The sequence below is a fragment of the Lissotriton vulgaris genome, chromosome 7 (genome assembly GCF_964263255.1).
Source record: "Lissotriton vulgaris chromosome 7, aLisVul1.2, whole genome shotgun sequence".
Lineage (NCBI taxonomy): Eukaryota > Metazoa > Chordata > Amphibia > Caudata > Salamandridae > Lissotriton > Lissotriton vulgaris.
This window is the reverse complement of record NC_141695.1, coordinates 628,657,629-628,679,419: the sequence shown is the minus strand read 5'-3', so window position 1 is coordinate 628,679,419 and position 21,791 is coordinate 628,657,629. Positions and strand designations below refer to the sequence as shown.

Here is a 21,791-nt window from a genome sequence, read left to right as displayed (position 1 = left end):
GAGATTTTCTCGACTCACTCCACTCAAAAATCGCTGAATCAGTGATCACCTGTCCCCATTTCTCATTATTAGGAGATGTTAACATCCACTTTGATGCCCCCAGTAACATGACGGCCAGAGCTCTTTATCACGTCGCTAGCCGATGTACTATCCATTCGCTGTGCGTTATCCTAATTTTTGGGTTATTTGAGGCTTTAATCTACATTTCCATGACACTTCTTGCCTCATTGCAGCAACCTTAGTCGCTTACTTGGAGGGCCTACAGTTTCGTCAATCTTTCTCTTCCCCTCCCATAGACTTGGGCACACTCTCGATCCCATTTTATCCAACATCGTTTATTTACTGACTCCCCTCATCTGCCTACCTTGTCGAATCATTTCACTATTCCTTTTTCGGTTCCTTTTGCTAAACCTCCATACCGTTTGTCCACTTCCCAGATAGTAAGGTCACGCAAGTGAACTAGGGTGACTCCCACCTGTTTTACGCTGGCATTAGACTCAAGTCGTCCCTCCCTCGATAATTGTGTTGATATAGCCAACAACTGGAATGCTGGATTACTGACGCATTTGATCAAATAGCTCAATAGACCTAAACAGTCTAGTGGTTCAGTGATGAACTGCTCATACTTAAAAAGAACTATAAGCGTCTGGTGCGTTTTTGGCGTAGAACTTACGACTCCATCAGTAAAGTTAATTATCTGAGGGCCCTTAAAGCTTATCATGGCCCTATTAGATGATCGTACTGTGATTTCTATGCCATTAAAAGGTCCCACTACGATGGAAACATGCAATAGTGGTCCCATTGCTTAAAAAACTCTGTTAGACCCTACTTAGTCCAATCAACACATCTAGCTGTTACCATTTTCTTCCACGGTTGCAGAAAAATGTTAATCAACAGCTCTCTACTTTTATCTAGGCTAATAATCTACTCCACGTGACTCCATCAGGCTTCCACCCTTCTTGTAGTACGGAGTCTGCCTTATTACTTGCATCAGAATCCATTCCTCAAATCTTGGATAGGGTGACACTGCTGTACTGTTAATTCTAGATCTAGGTGCAGCTTTCGACCCCTAATCCCACAACCTCTTGATCGAGTTTTTTGCGTTGCGGTGTCGGTCATAATGCCCTGCAATGAGTAGCATCCTTTCTGCAGGAGGGTACCTTTCAGGTGTTTCAAAAACCCTTCCTTTCGCAGATCTTCCCACTGCAGCAAGCAGGGCCTCCGGGCTCATTTTTTAGATCAATGCTATTTAACCTATACATTCGCCCCCTGGCAGATTTCATAGAGCAGCACAGTTTTAACATCATTATGTACGCAGATGATACTCATCTCATTATCACCCTGTCACAAAACTCTGACAACATGGTTACTGCATTGAGATCTTGCCTTGCGAATGTTCCCCAGTGAATGGGTCTCAACTATCATCTTAAATTGATTGCATTGAAAATAGAGGTTATTATACTGGTCAAGAAAAGTCCTTCAGACCACCGCATGATGGCTAAACTCTCCTGTCCCCTTACCCACGACCAAGCTCAGGGTTAAAAACCTGGTTGTTTGGTTTGATAAGCAGCCCAATTTCGATAGCCAAATAACTATGGCAGGAAAATGTTTTTGGGTCTTAAAGACCCATAAAAATATGTTGTGTTCCTGGTAGAATCTGCAAAGAAAACAGTAGCCCAGGCACTGGTTAAGTCCAAGCTGGACTACTGTGATGTCTTTTACCTCGGGGTGTCTAAAACCCGCATGAAAAGACTGCAGCGAGTGCAGAATGCGGCTGCTCGTCTTTTGTTGAGTCTTCCAAGGTGGGCTTCTATGGGGGCTGCACTGGTTGCTCCTGAAACAGAGTTTCCTTTGAAGCCCTGTGCATATGCTACAGGACTTTTACAAATAAGGGTCCTCGCTATCCATAGTGGTTGGTGTTTGCGACAAGTGGGCGAGCGGGGGAGTGAGAAGGGGCATAAGGGTCTCAAAGGGAGGGGGGCAAAAAAAAAGAGTAATAATTTTAAAAAGTACCTTCAGCCGGCCACGTCACACTCCTCTGCTCCTCTTCTTGAGCGCAGGTTCCCAGAGTACCTCTACGCCAATCCTGAAGCTGCTCTCATGTGAGGGAAGCTTCAGGATTGGCCTAAGTGCCCTCAATTAGTGCTCCGGGAAAGACTGGGACTATGTGCCTGCTCTCTCCAACCGCAGCAATGCAGTTGGAGTTGGGGAGAGCTTCACTGCCCTTGACGGTTTGGCTGGGCTGAGATGGCCGGCCAAACCGTCATGCACAGTTAAGGTAGTGCACTACCTCTCCCCTCAGTGGCGTCACCCCCCAAGCCCACCATCAAGACTCAGCAGGAAAGAAGAAATAAAACGAGTGTTTTATTTTTCCTTTTCTGACGTTTTTTTTTGGGGGGGGGGGAGCGACGTTCCTCCGCCATAGCAGAAGAACTGCAGCTGCTTGCTATCTGCACTCTTTCATCGAATCCTTATCTCCTTGTCCTTGAATCTCTGATTCTCGGGCTTTGTAGTCCACATGCAGGGCACTAGACAACAAAATTCACAAGTGCAACACAAAATATTTGTCATCCCATCCCTCACCGGAAAGTCTAGGGCCATGCCACTGTTTGCATTTGGATGCACTTTGTATTAAAATGTGCTATACTTCGGCTAAGAAACCCCTCCCCTGCAACTTTCCTAGGCTGATATCCATGCCCACAACCTAGGGCCATGGTTGCTTCCACTGTTCTCAACAGAGGCATTCTGGTGGTTGACATCTGCTGAGTGGCCACGTGGTCATTGTCATAGACTGTAGCTAAGCATTTTTGCCTCAACGGTCAAGCAGGGTGTGAAACGTTCTTTGCCAGAGCTGTGGTGCACCACTTCCTTGGATAATTGATACTATGCAATCCTACCTTTTGGAGGCTATTGCTTTGGAACCCATTCATAAGGTGAGTAATCTGCAGGGAGAAGTGTGCACCAGAAGAAAAAGTTGTCTACCTTTCCTGGTGGTATTTCTGATGGACACTATATCTTCCTGCACATTTCTCTTTACCCACGCACTGTAAGTTAGTGTCATGATTTTTAAGATGCCAAGGTTTGCAGACATATCACATCCTGTAATATCATTATTGTTGATACTCTCTATTATGTTCAGCACACTTTGATGAAGGGTGGGAAAAGTGCCAGGAACTGAGCCCAGAGTGAGGATTGCCCCTCACATACTCTGAAGTTGGCACGTACTGGGCGGGTGGAGTCGTGCCTGTGGGCGCCTTGCCATGCTGGAGGGTTTTTACTGGGGCGAAAGATTGTGAATCCATTATAGCGCCTGGAGGGTATCAATAAGGTGATCAGTCTTTGAGAAGATGTAGTATCCTCCCGAAATAGTGTTACTGAATGTAAGTAACTTTTTTTGGGTCTGTGTGAATAGCTGAGGCAGCAGTTTCCCATTGTGGCCTATATGAATAAACCTAGGCAGTCCTCCCTGTTATGCCCTATATTATTGGCTTAGGCACGCTTCCCTCCCTCCTCTTAGCTCATAAGAATGGTCCTAAGCAGCAGTTACCCATACTAGCGTACATAAAAAGTAAATGTTAAATTACCCCTGTCTGGCCTATGTTAATAACACAAACGGTATTGACTCGTTCTAACTATGTGTAGTGTCAGGAGTCAGTTCCCCATTCTAGCCTACATGAATAGCAGAGACAGCAGTTCCAACTTTCTGGTTTTAATGAAATTCACATACAGTATTTCCCCATTCTGGCCTGTATGACTAGCAAAGGTATTAGTTGTTTCCCTCATTCCCCAGTGAATTGTATGGATAGCGGTTGCATATTCACACCTCTGTGGCTAGCGCTGACAGTAGTTATCCACCATGGCCTCTGTGGCTAGTGCTTACAGTATTTATCCACTCTGGCCTCTGTGGCTAGCGCTTACAGTATTTATCCACCCTGGCCTCTGTGGCTAGTGCTTACAGTATTTATCCACCCTGGCCTCTGTGGCTAGTGCTTACAGTATTTATCCACTCTGGCCTCTGTGGCTAGCGCTTACAGTATTTATCCACCCTTGCCTCTGTGGCTAGTGCTTACAGTATTTATCCACCCTGGCCTCTGTGGCTAGCACTTACAGTATTTATCCCTCTGTGCTTACAGTATTTATCCACCCCGGCCTCTGTGCTTACAGTATTTATCCACCCCGGCCTCTGTGGCTAGAACTTACAGTATTTATCCCTCTGTGCTTACAGTATTTATCCACCCTGGCCTCTGTGGCTAGCACTTACAGTATTTATCCACCCTGGCCTCTGTGGCTAGTGCTTACAGTATTTATCCACTCTGGCCTCTGTGGCTAGCGCTTACAGTATTTATCCACCCTTGCCTCTGTGGCTAGTGCTTACAGTATTTATCCACCCTGGCCTCTGTGGCTAGCACTTACAGTATTTATCCCTCTGTGCTTACAGTATTTATCCACCCTGGCCTCTGTGGCTAGAACTTACAGTATTTATCCCTCTGTGCTTACAGTATTTATCCACCCTGGCCTCTGTGGCTAGCGCTTACAGTTTTTATCCACCCTGGCCTCTGTGGCTAGTGCTTACAGTATTTATCCACCCTGGCCTCTGTGGCTAGCCCTTACAGTATTTATCCTCTTTCTGGCCTGTATGAATACCACAGGCAGCAGTTCATTTTCTGGCCTCTCACAGTAGCACAGACAGTATTTCCCGACTCAGGCCTATATAATAGGCTACGGGCAGCCATGCCTCAATTTGTACAATAGCTTAATCCTCTTGCGGGGCAATAAATCTTAGACTAGCGCTTACAGTATTTATCCACTCTGGCCTCTGTGCGTACAGTATTTATCCACTGTGGCCTCTGTGGCTAGCGCTTACAGTATTTATCCACCCTGGCCTCTGTGGCTAGCGCTTACAGTATTTATCCACTCTGGCCTCTGGGGCTAGCGCTTACAGTATTTATCCACCCTGGCCTCTATGGCTAGTGCTTACAGTATTTATCCACCCTGGCCTCTGTGGCTAGCACTTGCAGTATTTATCCACTCTGGCCTCTCTGCTTACAGTATTTATCCACCCCGGCCTCTGTGGCTAGAACTTACAGTATTTATCCCTCTGTGCTTACAGTATTTATCCACACTGGCCTCTGTGGCTAGCACTTACAGTATTTATCCACCCTGGCCTCTGCGGCTAGCGCTTACAGTTTTTATCCACCCTGGCCTCTGTGGCTAGTGCTTACAGTTTTTATCCACCCTGGCCTCTGTGGCTAGTGCTTACAGTATTTATCCACCCTGGCCTCTGTGGCTAGCCCTTACAGTATTTATCCTCTTTCTGGCCTGTATGAATACCACAGGCAGCAGTTCATTTTCTGGCCTCTGGGAGTCGCACAGACAGTATTTCCCGACTCTGGCCTATATAAAAGGCGACGGGCAGCCATGCCTCCGTTTGTACAATAGCTTCATCCTCTGTCGGGTAATACATCTTCTACTCGAATTAGCAGCGAGATGGGGTGCGAGGGAGTTCCACTTCAGTGCGGAGATATTGATAGAAGGATCAGACACCTTCTCTCTCGTGGGCATAAATACCACAGCGAAAATGTAATACTGCAGATAAGCAGAGCCGTGCTTCCCCTTTGGCAAGAAGATGAATAACCTACATCCCCTCCTGATTTGCAGCCGGTGGTGTGGCCGTACGTCATCGGTGTCACTGTGGCCAGTGCTGCCGAGGCATAGCGGCATGGCCGCCTCTCGTGGACGCGCGGCGGAGAGCTGAACCACTGCCGTCCGCGGAGATGGACTCGTCAGCCCAGCTCGTGCCCATGAATCCCCAGCTTTGGAGATAACAGGCCTCGTTTACTTAATCTTGATTAGATCGATAGCTTTTCCCGGACCTGTTAGCCTGTAAATAGAGCTTCCCTAGTACCTAACGTGGGAGAGGCTCTCTTCACTCTGCCTGACCCTGGGGAGGCGAGATTGATGATCTGTGCTCGAGCCGCGCGCGGCCTGTAGGCCAAGAACGTGTCACTTTGCATTATTTGGACACAGAATTCAAAAGATTTCCACGCCTAGACATCTCTCTCGCTTCCACTTAGCAAAGCGCCCCGAGAGCAGAGCGGGGCGTTATTAACAGCACAACAACGCTGACCCCCCACCATGCCCTCTCCCAAACCTTCTTGAATCACATGACCACCACTCTCTTGTTACGTACATACATCCTATAATATAACCCTTTCTTTTGTAGGTCTTTCCGACGCACCACTTTTAGCTTTCCTGTAAAAAGGCGCCTTATAGAGCAGTGGTTCACAAACTTTTTTGACTCCTGAGGACCCTGATTGAGTCACTTCTGGACCCCCAAGCAATAGTTTTTTGTATTGAACAAATTTACAAAAATCGAAACATTTTAATGGGAAGGTTGGTGCTGCATCTCGGTAACTAACCTTTCAGTGTTCGGTATTATTTCGCATTACGAGGCTCCTTCTCACACCAGCGTCGGGCTAGAAACCCAAAGCAGCCCTGGCAAATGTTGTCAGACCAGTCCCCATACCAACTGCAGCGATGAAGCCTGACCACTACAAAGGGGGCTTGGGGGAAATGCTGCTTTCTATAACAACACATTTGTCATTATATATTGAATTCTATTAGCTTTTAAAGTATAGTAAATGATTCCCTCACTATCACCCTCCAATAGTGCCTCTCATCTCTCCAGAGCCCTTTGTCACATTTATTTAATTAGTTTTATAGCATCTCTCATACCAGTTTAGGGTGTCAGAGCACTTTACACACACACACATACAGAGACAATGACTCATACATGTGTAAATCAGTGTATGGAAAATGTTACATTAGGCAAAAGGGGCTACAAGGTGTAGGATTCACATGTCATCTGTACTGGTAGACATTTTTAAGTAGTGCTTGGTCTGGAGAAGCACAAACTCAGGATTCAGAACATAACACAGTGCTTAGAGTTGACTTCAATAATACAAATTTATTTCTACCCAAACAAACCTTGTTAGCAGCATCAGGATAATGAAAGAGTGGGAAAAGAACATAACTTACTAACTTGTACTAAGCAGTTTGGAAAGAGCTCTTTGATGACAGTTCATAGCTCACTGTGCTAGATACGATTGTAACTTGGGAACTGCACAGTAGCAAAAGAATCTCTGTGACAAAAGCAGTAACCCTGAGTTATGCACATAAAATACTATTTTTGAAATGCATGGTACATGTTCATTGCAGCAGGCACATTAACTCTCTGCACTACCTTAGATGACTCAAAGCTGCCACTGCACAAAACTCCCATCTCTGTCCAGCAGGTACATTAATCACTGGAGTTATCTTGACACTTTTATGGTTGCCCGAGAACTGCTGATTATGCAAGGAATTTTGCAGCACTTTTAAAACTTCTGCCTGCAGATTACCTGGGAATGTGTCACGGACCCCTGGAGGTCTGTAGACCACAGTTTGGGAACCACTGTTATAGAGCATACCAAAAACTTACAGTGGGCTTAACCTCATCACTGTGGCGTGAATTCCGCCGCAGTGCTGAAGGTTCTGATCGCGGCGTGGTCATGACGGCTCCCGGACGTCATCAGCACACGCCCACCGTGACGCATGACTGCCGGGAGCCGTCATCAGCATCGAAGAGGTTTAAGCCACCCCGTTTCTTACCACTAGTTGGTTTTCTTGTAACACTCATTTGCTTGCTTCTAATTCAACAGCTTTTTTTCCTCTTCATGTGTTTTCTCCCTACTCTACAGCATAGCTTCTTCACCATTCACTTGATTAGATAACTTGTATTCTTATATATTTCCAATGCTGACATTCCGAGAATTTCAGTTTTCTTGATCTTTCATCATTTCCAAAGTGCATATGTTTCTTTTTCTCCCTTGTGTTCTACTGTCCTCATTAAATCTAGCCCCCTGCGCTCTGTGTTGCTCCCATCTCCTCCCAACCCCCATCTTGTCCATTACTTCACCATCCTGTCTTTTGAGTATTATCCGCCACTCCTCCATAAACTCCTCTGTCCACTCCCCATTCCTCGCTATCATTCCCATTCCAGTCCTTAAAGAAGTATTTCAAATTTTTTTTTGAGGGCCCCAGTTCCAATTGCTGTTGAGCCTCTCCGTTTTTGAAAAGCACCTTTGCCCACATTTAAATTGACTTTATTTATCGCTCCAAGTGGCCATCATGGAACCGTAAATAAAAAATAAACAAAATCGCAGTGGCATCATGATGTATAGGCACACATCCACGGAGACGCATGTGAGCACGCATAACGTCATCACACTAGATCACCATAGCATGGACAGAATACAACTGGGTACTACTCCTGCTTGCAGCTGTAAAATTTCCATGAAGGTCCTAAAGACCCAGGGAAGGTATTGCCTGCTGTGGGAAATTCCGGTTGACCAGTTTGGATTGGCACTTTTTTTATGGACCCGAAATCCACTTGCAGTGGAAACCGTGGACTGATGTCTTTGGATCCAGTTGTAGACTTTTTCTCAGGGTTTCCCAGCTTTTTTGAATGTATGGAAAAAAGTGAAACTTTGTCAAAAAGCAACCACAAGGAAAACACAAAGGTTTCACCTATTATTTTCTATTTGCTACAGTGTTGGGTTCAATGAAGAATCTAGAGCCGGTGAGACTCTTTAAGAGGTTTATTCACTAGAAGGAAACCCCTCACCAGACGTTACCTCCTCTCCTCAGCTAGCTCCTCCAACCGTCTTCGCATGGAGTCATCGAACCATTCAGTTCGATGCATTCCATGCGAGTGATCATCACAAGCACGACCTTAGAGTCTAACCCTAGGGATCTTCCACCTTGGCATACAACACGCAGGATAACATTGAATACCTTCTTCAATGCTTTTCTACATTTAACCTATGTAGTGGATTTTCTTCAATTTTTGACATTTGAAATTTGTCTTTTTCACTAACTTGGTTTGGATCTTTTAAGTTCTTAACTTTCAACCTGCATTTTAATTTTGGCCCACCTCTTACACATAAACCTCATGCGGATTCGCTTCTGATGCAAAGGTACCATATATGATCCAGGAATTCCTTACAGAACCTAGTTTACCTTTGAGTCAGATTATTTGAGCCTTGTAGCAGCTTTATTACCCCTCGAATCAAGACTATGGCCTCTGCCCCACATAATTTAGCTCTCCATTGCTTTACAATGTCTGTAATTTCCATGATATTTTGTTCTACTTTACATGTGAGCATATTAGATGCTGTGTTGAGTGGAACACGTGGTTGTACACCAGTCTAGACAACAAGTGTGTAGATATTTGTGAAAGGCCTGACTGAGATATTGTGGTAGTGAGTGTTTTTTTGGTGTGGTTGGTTTTGATGGTTGTTGATGTAAGATGAAAAAAATCACTGACTGTCTCTGAAGGGGTCTGTCATGTTCTTCATGATGGGGTTTAGCGTGGGAGATTGAAATCTGTAAAGTAGGTTGTGTTTGTTGTTTATGACAACTATGGAATAAGGAAATGTCTGTGATGAACTGAACAGGTGTAATCTTTAGTAAGGTGGATAAACCTTTGAAGGTGATGGGTTGCGGTGTGATGGAACATATTTTGTTGTGCTTGGAGAGTGCACGGGTAACTATGGGATAGGTGGATGAGGAAAATCTACTTGGTTCCGTACATTGAACATGAGATGCAAATGTAATTGTCAAGGACCCTTTCTCAGTCCTAATGGGTCAAACAAGGACGTCGCCACAGGAGTACCAACAAGAGTCCTTGTGATTTTACACTTTAATAATGTTAATCCTCTACCACATCCCATTATCCTGTATTATATTGTTTGCATATCCTAAAACATTCTTATATTTCTTATCTACATTTTTCCTTGAACATTTTCTTTGCAAATCGTGCTTGGAAAGGAAGGCAGCCTATTTTCAGAAATACACAATCCTCGTGGATTCTTGTTACTTGAAATGTGACTTTGTAGCAAATAAATGTTCAATCTAATTGGCCAGTCTGTTGGTAATTTGATTTCTGATATGACAGTCTTGGTCACATTACCAGAAAACTGTTGTATAATATGCTACGAGATTTATTTTTAGGGCACAGCTTTATGCTGAGGTAAATTATTCTTGTTATTTCTTTAGCCAAAATGCCCTCCTTCTTATTTGATTAAATATCCATTTTGAAATGTTGTAGATGGATTCCCTTTCTCTTTTGTAATTGTGAGAGGCAAGCGTTTCCGGGAATGAAAAGGACCATCAAATGGACAGCCCTGCCAAAAAGAGGATTTATAGTTAGTTGTCCTTTGTGGGTGCATAAGGGGCAGATTCAGGAACGCAGATTCATGTTGGTGCATAAGGGGCAGATTCAGGAACGCAGATTCATGTCAGTGCATTTGGGGCACATTCAGGAGCGCAGATTCATGTCAGTGCATTAGGGGCAGATTCCGGAGCGCAGATTCATATCGGTGCATCAGGCACAGATTCAGCAGCGCAGATTCATGTTGTTGCATCAGGCGCTGATTCAGTAACGCAGATTCATGTCGGTGCATCATTGGCAGATTCAGGAGCGCAGATTCATTTCTGTGCATCATTGGCAGATTCAGGAGCGCAGATTCATGTCATGAGTGCAGATTCATTTCTGTGCATCATTGGCAGATTCAGGAGCGCAGATTCATGTTGGTGCATCAGGGGCAGATCAGGAGCGCAGATTTATGTTGGTGCATCAGGGGCAGATTCAGGAACGCAGATTCATGTCAGTGCATCATTGGCAGATTCAGAAGCGCAGATTCAAGTCGGTGCATCATGGGCAGATTCAGCAGCGCAGATTCATGTAGGTGCATCAGGCACATATTCAGTAGCGCAGATTCATGTCGGTGCATCAGGGGCAGATTCAGGAGCGCAGATTCATGTTGGTGCATCATTGATCATTGGCAGATTAAGCAGCGCAGATTCATGTCAGTGCATCAGGGGCAGATTCAGGAGCGCAGATTCATGTTGGTGCATCAGGCGCTGATTCAGGAACGTAGATTCATGTCGGTGCATCAGGCGCTGATTCAGGAACGCAGATTAATGTCAGTGCATCAGGGGCAGATTCAGGAGCACAGATTGATGTTGGTGCATCAGGGGCAGATTCAGGACGCAGATTCATGTCGGTGCATCAGGGGCAGATTCAGGAACGCAAATTCACGTTGGTGCATCAGGCACAGATTCAGGAGCGCAGATTTATGTCGGTGCATCGGGGGCAGATTCAGGAGCGCAGATTCATGTCGGTGCATCATTGGCAGATTCATGTTGGTGCATCAGGGGCAGATTCAGGAGCGCAGATTCATGCCGGTGCATCCGGCGCAGATTCATGTTGGTGCATCAGGCGCAGATTCAGGAGCACAGATTCATGTTGGTGCATCAGGCGCTGATAAACGTAGATTCATGTTGTTGCATTATTGGCAGATACTGGAGCGCAGATTCATGTCGCTGCATCAGGCACAGATTCAGGAGCGCAGATTCATGTCGGTGCATCAGGGGCAGATTCAGGAACGCAAATTCACGTTGGTGCATCAGGCACAGATTCAGGAGCGCAGATTTATGTCGGTGCATCGGGGGCAGATTCAGGAACGCAGATTCATGTCGGTGCATCATTGGCAGATTCATGTTGGTGCATCAGGGGCAGATTCAGGAGCGCAGATTCATGCCGGTGCATCCGGCGCAGATTCATGTTGGTGCATCAGGCGCAGATTCAGGAGCACAGATTCATGTTGGTGCATCAGGCGCTGATAAACGTAGATTCATGTTGTTGCATTATTGGCAGATACTGGAGCGCAGATTCATGTCGGTGCATCAGGCACAGATTCAGGAGCGCAGATTCATGTCGGTGCATCAGGCACAGATTCAGAACCGGAGATTCATGTCGGTGCATCAGGCACAGATTCAGGAGCGCAGATTCATGTCGGTGCATCAGGCACAGATTCAGGATCATAGATTCATGTCGGTGCATCAGCCGCTGATTTAGGAGCGCAGATTCATGTTGGTGCATCAGGCACAGATTCTTAAGCACAGATTCATGTCGGTGCATCAGGCGCAGATTTAGGAGCGCAGATTCATGTCTGTGCATCAGGCGCAGATTCATGTCGGTGCATCAGGTGCTGATTCCAGAACATAGATTCGTGTTGGTGCATTATTGGCAGATTCAGGAGCGCAGATTCATTTTGGTGCATCAGGCGCATATTTAGGAGCGCAGATTCATGTCGGTGCATCATTGGCTGATTCAGGAACATAGATTCATGCCGGTGCATTATTGGCAGATTCAGGAGCGCAGATTCATGTCGGTGCATCAGGCACAGATTCAGGAGAGCAGATTCATGTTGGTGCATCAGGCACAGATTTTTGAGTGCAGATTCATGCCGGTGTATCAGGCGCTGATTGCGGAACGTAGATTTGTGTCGGTGCATTAGTGGCAGATTCAGGAGCGCAGATTCATGTTGGTGCATCAGGCGCAGATTTAGGAGCGCAGATTCATGTCGGTGCAGCAGGCGCTGATTCAGGAACGTATATTCATGTCGGTGCATTATTGGCAGATTCAGGAGCACAGATTCATGTCGGTGCATCAGGCGCTGATTTAGGAACGTAGATTGATGTCGGTGCATAAGGCGCAGATTCAGGAACGTAGATTCATGTCGGTGCATCAGGCGCTGATTCAGGAACGCAGATTCATGTCAGTATATAAGGGGCAGGTTCAGGAGCGCAGATTCATGTCGGTGCATCAGGGGCAGATTCAGGAGCGCAGATTCATGTCGGTGCATCAGGGGCAGATTCAGGAGCGCAGATTCATGTCGGTGCATCAGGGGCAGATTCAGGAACGCAAATTCATGTCGGTGCATCATGCACAGATTCAGGAGCGTAGATTTATGTCGGTGCATCAGGTGCAGATTCAGGAACGCAGATTCATGCCAGTGCATCAGGCGCAGATTCAGAAGCGCAGATTCATGTTGGTGCATCAGGCGCAGATTTAGGAGTGCACATTCATGTCGGTGCATCATTGGCTGATTCAGGACGTAGATTTATGTCGGTGCATTATTGGCAGATTCAGGAGCGCAGATTCATGTTGGTGCATCAGGCACAGAATCAGGAGAGCAGATTCATGTCGGTGCATCAGGGGCAGATTCAGGAGCGCAGATTCATGTCGGTGCATCAGGCACAGATTCTTGAGCGCAGATTCATGTTGGTGCATCAGGCGCAGATTTAGGAGCGCAGATTTATGTTGGTGCATCAGGCGCAGATTTAGGAGCGCAGATTCATGTCGGTGCATCAGGCGCTGATTCCGGAACGTAGATTCATGTCGGTGCATTATTGGCAGATTAGGGAGCGCAGATTCATGTTGGTGCATCAGGCGCAGATTTAGGAGCGTAGATTCATGTTGGTGCATCAGGCGCTGATTCAGGAAAGTAGATTTATGTCTGTGCATTATTGGCAGATTCAGGAGCGCAAATTCATGTCGGTGCATCAGGCGCTGATTCAGGAACGTAGATTCATGTCGGTGCATCAGGCGCAGATTCAGGAATGTAGATTCATGTCGGTGCATCAGGCGCTGATTCAGGAACGCAGATTCATGTCAGTGCATCAGGGGCGGATTCAGGAGCGCAGATTCAGGAGCGCTGATTCATGTCGGTGCACCAGGGGTAGATTCAGGAGCGCAGATTCATGTTGGTGCATCAGGCGCAGATTCAGCAGCGCAGATTCATGTCAGTGCATCAGGGGCTGATTCAGGAGCGCAGATTCATGTTGGTGCATTATTGGCAGATTCAGGAGCGCAGATTCATGTCGGTGCATCAGGCGCAGATTCAGGAGCGCAGATTCATGTCGGTGCATCAGGCGCAGATTCAGGAGCGCAGATTCATGTCGGTGCATCAGGCGCAGATTCAGGAATGTAGATTCATGTCGGTGCATCAGGCGCTGATTCAGGAACGCAGATTCATGTCAGTGCATCAGGGGCGGATTCAGGAGCGCAGATTCAGGAGCGCAGATTCATGTCGGTGCATCAGGGGCAGATTTAAGAGCTCAGATTCATGTTGGTGCATCAGGCACAAATTCAGGAACGCAGATTAATGTCGGTGCATCAGGCACAGATTCAGGAGAGCAGATTCATGTCGGTGCATCAGGGGCAGATTCAGGAGCGCAGATTCATGTCGGTGCATCAGGTACAGATTCTTGAGCGCAGATTCATGTCGGTGCATCAGGCGCAGATTTAGGAGCGCAGATTCATGTCGGTGCATCAGGCGCAGATTTAGGAGCGCAGATTCATGTCGGTGCATCAGGCACAGATTCAGGAATGGAGATTCATGTCGGTGCATCAGGGGCAGATTCAGGAGAGCAGATTCATGTTGGTGCATCAGGCACAGATTTTTGAGCGCAGATTCATGCCGGTGTATCAGGGGTAGATTCAGGAGCGCAGATTCATGTTGGTGCATCAGGCGCAGATTCAGCAGTGCAGATTCATGTCAGTGCATCAGGGGCAGATTCAGCAGCGCCGATTCATGATGGTGCACCAGGGGTAGATTCAGGAGCGCAGATTCATGTTGGTGCATCAGGCGCAGATTCAGGAGCGCAGATTCATGTCGGTGCATCAGGCGCAGATTCAGGAGCGCAGATTCATGTTGGTGCATCAGGCGCAGATTCAGGAGCGCAGATTCATGTCGGTGCATCAGGCATAGATTCAGGAACGTAGATTTATGCCTGTGCATTATTGGCAGATTCAGGAGCGCAGATTCTTATTGGTGCATCGGGCACAGATTCAGGAGTGCAGATTCATGTCGGTGCAACATTGGCTGATTCAGGAACGTAGATTCATGTCGGTGCATTATTGGCAGATTCAGGAGCGCAGATTTATGTCGGTGCATCGGGATTCAGGAGCGCAGATTCATGTTGGTGCATCAGGCACAGATGCAGTAGTGCAGATTCATGTCGGTGCATTAGGCACAAATTCAGAAGCGCAGATTCATGTTGGTGCATGAGGGACAGATTCAGGAGCGCAGATTCATGTTGGTGCATCAGGCACAGATTCAGGAACGCAGATTAATGTTGGTGCATCATTGGCAGATTCAGGAGCGCAGATTCATGTCGGTGCATCGGGGGCAGATCAGGAGCGCAGATTCATGTCGGTGCATCAGGCACAGATTCAGGAGAGCAGATTCATGTCGGTGCATCAGGCACAGATTCAGGAGCGCAAATTCATGTCGGTGCATCGGGGGCAGATTCAGGAGCGCAGATTCATGTCGGTGCATCAGGGGCGCAGATTCATGTCGGTGCATCAGGGGCGCAGATTCATGTCGGTGCATCAGGGGCGCAGATTCATGTCGGTGCATCAGGGGCGCAGATTCATGTCAGTGCATCAGGCATAGATTCGGGAGCGCAGATTCATGTCGGTGCATCAGGCACAGATTCAGGAGAGCAGATTCATGTTGGTGCATCAGGCACAGATTCAGGAGCGCAGATTCATGTCGGTGCATCAGGCACAGATTCAAGATCGGACATTCATGTCGGTGCATCAGGGGCAGATTCAGGAACACAGATTCATGTCGGTGCATCAGGCATAGATTCAGGAACGTAGATTCATGTCTGTGCATTATTGGCAGATTCAGGAGCGCAGATTCTTAGTGGTGCATCAGGCACAGATTCAGGAGTGCAGATTCATGTCGGTGCAACATTGGCTGATTCAGGAACGTAGATTCATGTTGGTATATTATTGGCAGATTCAGGAGCGCAGATTCATGTCGGTGCATCAGGATTCAGGAGAGCAGATTCATGTTGGTGCATCAGGCACAGATTCAGGAGAGCAGATTCATGTCGGTGCATCAGGGGCAGATTCAGGAGCGCAGATTCATGTCGGTGCATCAGGATTCAGGAGAGCAGATTCATGTTGGTGCATCAGGCACAGATTCAGGAGAGCAGATTCATGTCGGTGCATCAGGGGCAGATTCAGGAGCGCAGATTCATGTCGGTGCATCAGGGGCGCAGATTCATGTCGGTGCATCATTGGCAGGTTCAGGAATGCAGGTTCGTGTTGGAAATGTGACCGCAAAATGCACGCCTCCCATTGTGCCCGTATAGTTGGTCTTACCACAGTAAACTCAGGCAGGTTAATATATAGAGGAAGTGTGATGCCTTCCACGGCAAGGATCCTACAATAAAAATTCACTCAATGAGGCAGCATTTTGTTGTTCTCGATGACGTACTTCGGGCGTGAAGGTCCATTAGAATGACATAAGTTTCAGTTATTAGGAGTGAAACATTGAAGTAAAGGGATACCATGCACAAGTCATGCGATTTTTCTTACTTTCCATCTCTATAGTAGCGCTTCAACTCCTACAGTAAATGGTTTAAAGGAAGCTGCAGTTTGTAAATAACTAGAAATCTTCTTGCAGATTGAATTCTGCTGATATAGTCCCACGAGTACAATAATATCTTCCTCTTACAAAGGGCACTTGCTCATACTGGCTGTCTTTGTTGCTAAATAAATTTGGCCATGTCTAGTTTCCTACTGCTATTCAGAGAACAACATTTAAAAAATTCAATCCGCTGAAGTAGAGAAGACTCTATTTATGCCATCACTCAGCGTCTGTGGGTCAGTTAATTCAATATCCAGTCCAGGTTGTATGAAAATCAAATTAGAAGACAGTCATAGTATAAGGAAAAATGGCCAAGTAAATCTGTTTTGCTGTTCCATGAGTGATGGATTTTTTGCCTCACTAATAACACGATTGATGAACCTCCTTCTGACGACTCGTCCAGATTGCTGTATTTAGACAGGTGACAATCGGCGCCATACTTGATTCACTCACTGCTGCTGCAGCTCACAACAGTTCTCTAGTGCCCACTGCAGAGAAAGGCTCCCTTCTGGTCGTCAGAGCTCCACTGCGTACTATATGCTCCTTCGAAGGAGTATGCATTTGAAATCTCTCACACAGACATAAGAGGTGGGATAGTCAGCCCCTTGAACCATTCACTTATAACACAACACAGTTATTACCATGGGAGTGGCACGGAGGTACTCTTGAAATCCTCAGCATTGTTCCATCTGAGCTTTCCCAGTGCATGCGATTCGCCAAATGTAGCCAACTTGTCTCAAATTCTTGATTAGAAGTGTTTGTGAGTATGCATGTTATGATCACATGTCCGTGGATGAGTATCTTGTGTTATGGGTGGCTGAGCTACCCTGAGATTAGTGACTATTTAAGGTTATAAAACACTTAGGTTGATAATCTACTATTTAGCTGTTCTATGTAAGTGGTTTTACTAAAATTGTTCGTTTTGTTTCTTTTAACAGAAAACGTGTGTCGACACTGTCGACCCAGAATATATGTTAATGTTCTATTGTTACACTAAGCTGTTGTGCCCTGTAGAGCCTTAAACTTTGCTAACATATCTTTTCCTTTTTTTTAGCTTTCATCATTATGATCATCCTGGCTCTCATCCGAATCAGCAAGGGACAGGGGCAAGGCCATCCTCCCATTGCCCAGTTTTCAGGGGTTCGGAACCTCTTCGGGGTGTGCGTCTATTCCTTCATGTGCCAGCACTCGTTGCCATCCCTCATCACCCCCATCTCCAGCAAGAAGCATCTGACACGCCTGGTGCTACTGGACTACATCCTGATTCTTGCATTTTACAGCCTTCTCTCCTTCACTGCCATCTTTTGTTTTCGCAACGATATCCTGATGGACATGTACACACTCAACTTCACCAGCTGTGACATCATCAGCGTCTCCTTCATCCGATACTTCTTGGGACTCTTTCCCGTCTTCACCATCAGCACCAACTTTCCCATCATTGCAGTGACTCTGCGTAACAACTGGAAGACTCTCTTCCACCGGGAAGGAGGCACGTACCCTTGGGTGGTGGATAGAGTAGTATTCCCACTCATCACCTTGGTGCCACCAGTCCTGGTGGCTTTCTGCACTCATGACTTGGAATCCCTGGTGGGCATTACTGGGGCTTATGCTGGCAATGGTATCCAGTACATTATCCCTGCATTCCTGGTGTACTGCAGCCGCAAGGACATGAAGCTGATATTCAGCGACCGTGTAGTCAACAAGCACCAGTCACCTTTTCGGCACACCTTCTGGGTCTGGTTTGTGCTTGTTTGGGCTCTTTCCTGTTTAATTTTTGTTACAGCAAATATAATCCTGAGTGAGACCAAGCAATAACACAGTGTAATAGTACTTGAACTCTTGAATTCAGACGTCACATTCGTTGCTGGGTTTTGAGGTCTACTAACACTGAACCCTTCTCTCCTGCTGTTAACTGCCATGGGCATGGTTTGGTCAGGAGAACGCTTACTGCCTGGCCTTCCTCTGGAAGATGCTTCAATTCACTGGTTGGGCCTCTCCGCCCTCTCTTCCATGCAGTGTGTGCCCAGCTAGTTGCAGAATCGCCAGTGTTGTCTGGTTCAGTGATAGGGCAGTGAGCTGGCTCATTCGCCCTCTTAGCCTTACGTGAGCTGCTTCCATTTTGGTGAAATCCAAGCACATGTTCTTCTCACTGAGGGAATCCAGCTGTTGGGAGTGGATCCGGCTAGGTCTCCAAAAGAGGGGCTGCACCTAGGCTCCATGACCTGCTCATATCCTGGCTAAAAGTGTCCGCGCCCAGTTGTGTTATGCGTGATTGCAGCTCTGCCTTCTGACCCATGTGTATCCTGAATACTGTACCTTATCTGAGATTACAGAACAGCTGAAATGTAAGCACTTTAATCAAAGCAGTACTTTCCCTCCTCTTCCTCTACTTTTATGTCACTCACAAACCGCCTCCTTTTCTTGCACTTTTGTCATTTCTGCCGCACAAGTTGCTTTCTCTTTGTCCATTCTGAAACACATTCCGTGTATTGTTCTCGGTAAAGAACGCTTTTTATGCATGTGAGTTCACTCTAGAGTGGATCCGGCGCTGAATGACAGTATGACATTGGTTCAGCTCCCTTCTTTCAATGAACATGGCAGGCTCCAGTAATCTAGCAAATGGTGTCCTTTTATCTTGGGCATCTCGCTGTTGAAATGAAAGCCGGAGATACTATTTTACTCCTCCCCTAAGTGGCTGTATGAAGTGAGCAGATACCTATTGTGTGCATTTTCAAGAGTCATGATTCCACTGTACACATTACTACATTCCTTGTGTACCATTTACATGTTTCAAATTGAAATGAAGATGGAGATCGATTGTCCTGTGTTCCTGCTAGTGAGGCATAGGAAGCTGACTCTTCCTGTTTTCATGTCCTGGGCTTATGCATTTTCTGTGAGGTATTTCCTGAGTGTGTGGCCCTTCCCATTAGAACTATTTTATTACCTCTACTCTTTGACCATGATACCTAAGATTTTTTTTTACTGATTGTCTCCCAGTCCATGTACCATTATTGACTCCTCTGTGTTTGTAATCGCATCACAATTTGAGCCTTTAGCGCTTGGTGGAATAGATTGGTAATTTTCATTTATACTACCCTTGCCTCTGTCATGGGCTCCCTTCATCAGTTTATTTATCTTATGTTTGTTGTGTTTGTTCTTGTTGGTCTTTCCCTGTCTGTGGCTTGAGCTACACCACCTCTAACTTAATCTGTTTGATTTCCCCCTTGTGTGTTGCTCTGCCCCTCCCATCTGGTAGTGTATTGTCGACTTCTCCAACTAGTTCTGTTTGGCGCTACCCGTATTACAATAAATAAAATGGTATCCCTGCTCTGTGGCGCTGTTTTAAGCTTCTGCTTTTCTTCGCTATAATCTTGCTTCTTTTGTTGAGGCCTGTACTGTTCTTGGGCTCCGCTTGTTTGTGACCCAGTTTTGGCTCGCCCCATTTATTAAGCCGTTCCTTGGGCTGCTCTTTCCTACTATCACCATTGGCTTCGTCTGGCTGTGTCCTATTTTCGGTTCCACATGTCCATCCACGGCTTTAACTTGAAACCGCCCTGCCGTGACACTATCTCAAACTCCCCCCTGTGCTGCACTTTAATGGAGTGTTGTCTGTGGCTCTGCCATGGGGCTCAGTGTCTTGAATCTGTTTTTGCCTCTTCTCACTTGTGGTTCTCTCTTGATCTACTACCCCTTGGCAGCCTCTCCTTCGCCTAGGAGTCTCTCCGACTTGATCTGTGTGGTCCTTCCCTATCTTTGTGTTTTTGGACTCCTCTATGGCTCTGTCTTGGGCTCTGTGACTCTCTTTTTTGTATCTTTCCTTGCGGTTCTTTCTTGGACGCCCCCTCTCTTGAATATCCTCGCCTTGTGCCCCCTTTATATTTAGTGTTATTTTTGGCTTTCTCTGGCCATTTTATTATGTGACCCCTATTTGTGGATCTAGAGTAGACTCCCTCTTTCTATGGTGATTATATTTTCCAGGCTGCACATCTTGGCTGCTTTTTTCTGGCTCTACTTTATTTGTTACTTTTATTTTTGTCTTTCTTTATTTTGGTTCTTCTTATCTCCGACTCCCTGTTCCTTCCTATTTGTCTACATTTCATGAAGTCCTATTGACTATTTCTCTGCCTCACCCTGCCTGTGACTTCATCTGTGCTCTCCTTTGACAATCATCACTTCAAATTTTCTTAGTGTGGCACAAGATTGGTATAGAGTGGGCGAAAGAATCAAATGCCGATCCATGACATTACCTTGGTAAAAATAGAAAAGCGTTTTTAATTGTATTGATGATTTGACTGAATAAAACTGCCTCTTATACTGTGGCTGATCATAATTTGTATTTTTGGCACTTCACAAAGGAACTTCTCAGGTGAACACACTCAAAGCCGATTTTATGACTTAATTTCTAATTTTATAATTTCCATCTTAGCTTCTACCATTCTTCATAAATATTTGGTACAATAACATGTAGCTCCATGGTTCAACACTGAACTCAAAACAAAAATGAAGGAGGTAAATCGCAGATCGGACTAACCTGGAGGAAGCATCAATAACATATAATAAAACGCCTATTGATGCTCAATTAGAGCTTACAGGTAAGCCATCCAAAAACTAAAAATGTTTTATTGGGCTAATAAACTGCTGCTGCTCAGTGTCACCTCAGAACTCTCTTTAAGTTTGTCTCCAATGCTTCCTCGTCATTATTAGGGTGCAAAGCCGCCTCCCCAACTTTACACCAGCTAACTGTAATGGATCTACTGCCCACTTCTGTTTACATGTCACATCTCGAGGTCAGATTGAAACCATCCTCCTTTCGTTAAAGATACCCTCTAAGAACCAGCTCCAGTATGGCTACATGAACAATTTGCGCCAGTTGTCGTCCTTACATGCTTACTCCTCAACCTTTCAATTCAGATGGGGATTGTCCCTAAAGAAGGGTTGGTATTTCCACTTTTAGAAGAAGAAAAAAACTTGACTCCAGCGTGCTTTGTAATTACATACCTGTAACCAACCTGCCGGCCCTATCTAATATCTCTTAAATAATATTAGCCTCCCAATTGCATTGCCTTCTTGACACTGCTAACTCTTTCCCATTGCTCTCTAGATTCAGACCCCCCAAACCAACAGGCCTGAGACTGGCCTGCTGGAATGCGTGGACTATTCCCAGAGGTTTGCAGATCAGGAGAAGAGGGAGCTTATCAGTAATGTTTGACATGGTTTGTGGCCTTTGAAGCAGTTGTTTACAGGAGTGGTTCCTCCCATAGGGCGGAGGAGCGCCGCCCTGCCTGCTGAGAGCGCAGCAGCAAATGTAAATTAATAAAATGGTATTTACCATTTTATCATAAAGTGCTGTGTTGTGCCGTGCGCATGCTGTTCTAAGCGAATGTGAGCCACGGAGGGCGGGGAAAATTTATGTTATGATTGGCAGCAGGGAATCAGGGACAATTAAAGGGTAAAGTG

At 46.1% G+C, this 21,791-nt stretch overlaps 1 protein-coding gene across 1 annotated transcript in view; it reads left to right on the top strand.

Moving 5' to 3' along the window:
• The window catches only part of SLC38A12 (solute carrier family 38 member 12), a 610,496-nt gene extending 589,843 nt beyond the window's left edge, over positions 1–20,653 (top strand). Inside the window, exon 10 of the mRNA XM_086930806.1 lies at positions 17,389–20,653. Coding sequence (XP_086786932.1) covers positions 17,389–18,149 — 761 coding nt within the window. The 3' untranslated portion in view covers positions 18,150–20,653. The remainder of the gene's footprint in view (positions 1–17,388) is intronic.
• Positions 20,654–21,791: the final 1,138 nt, after the last annotated feature.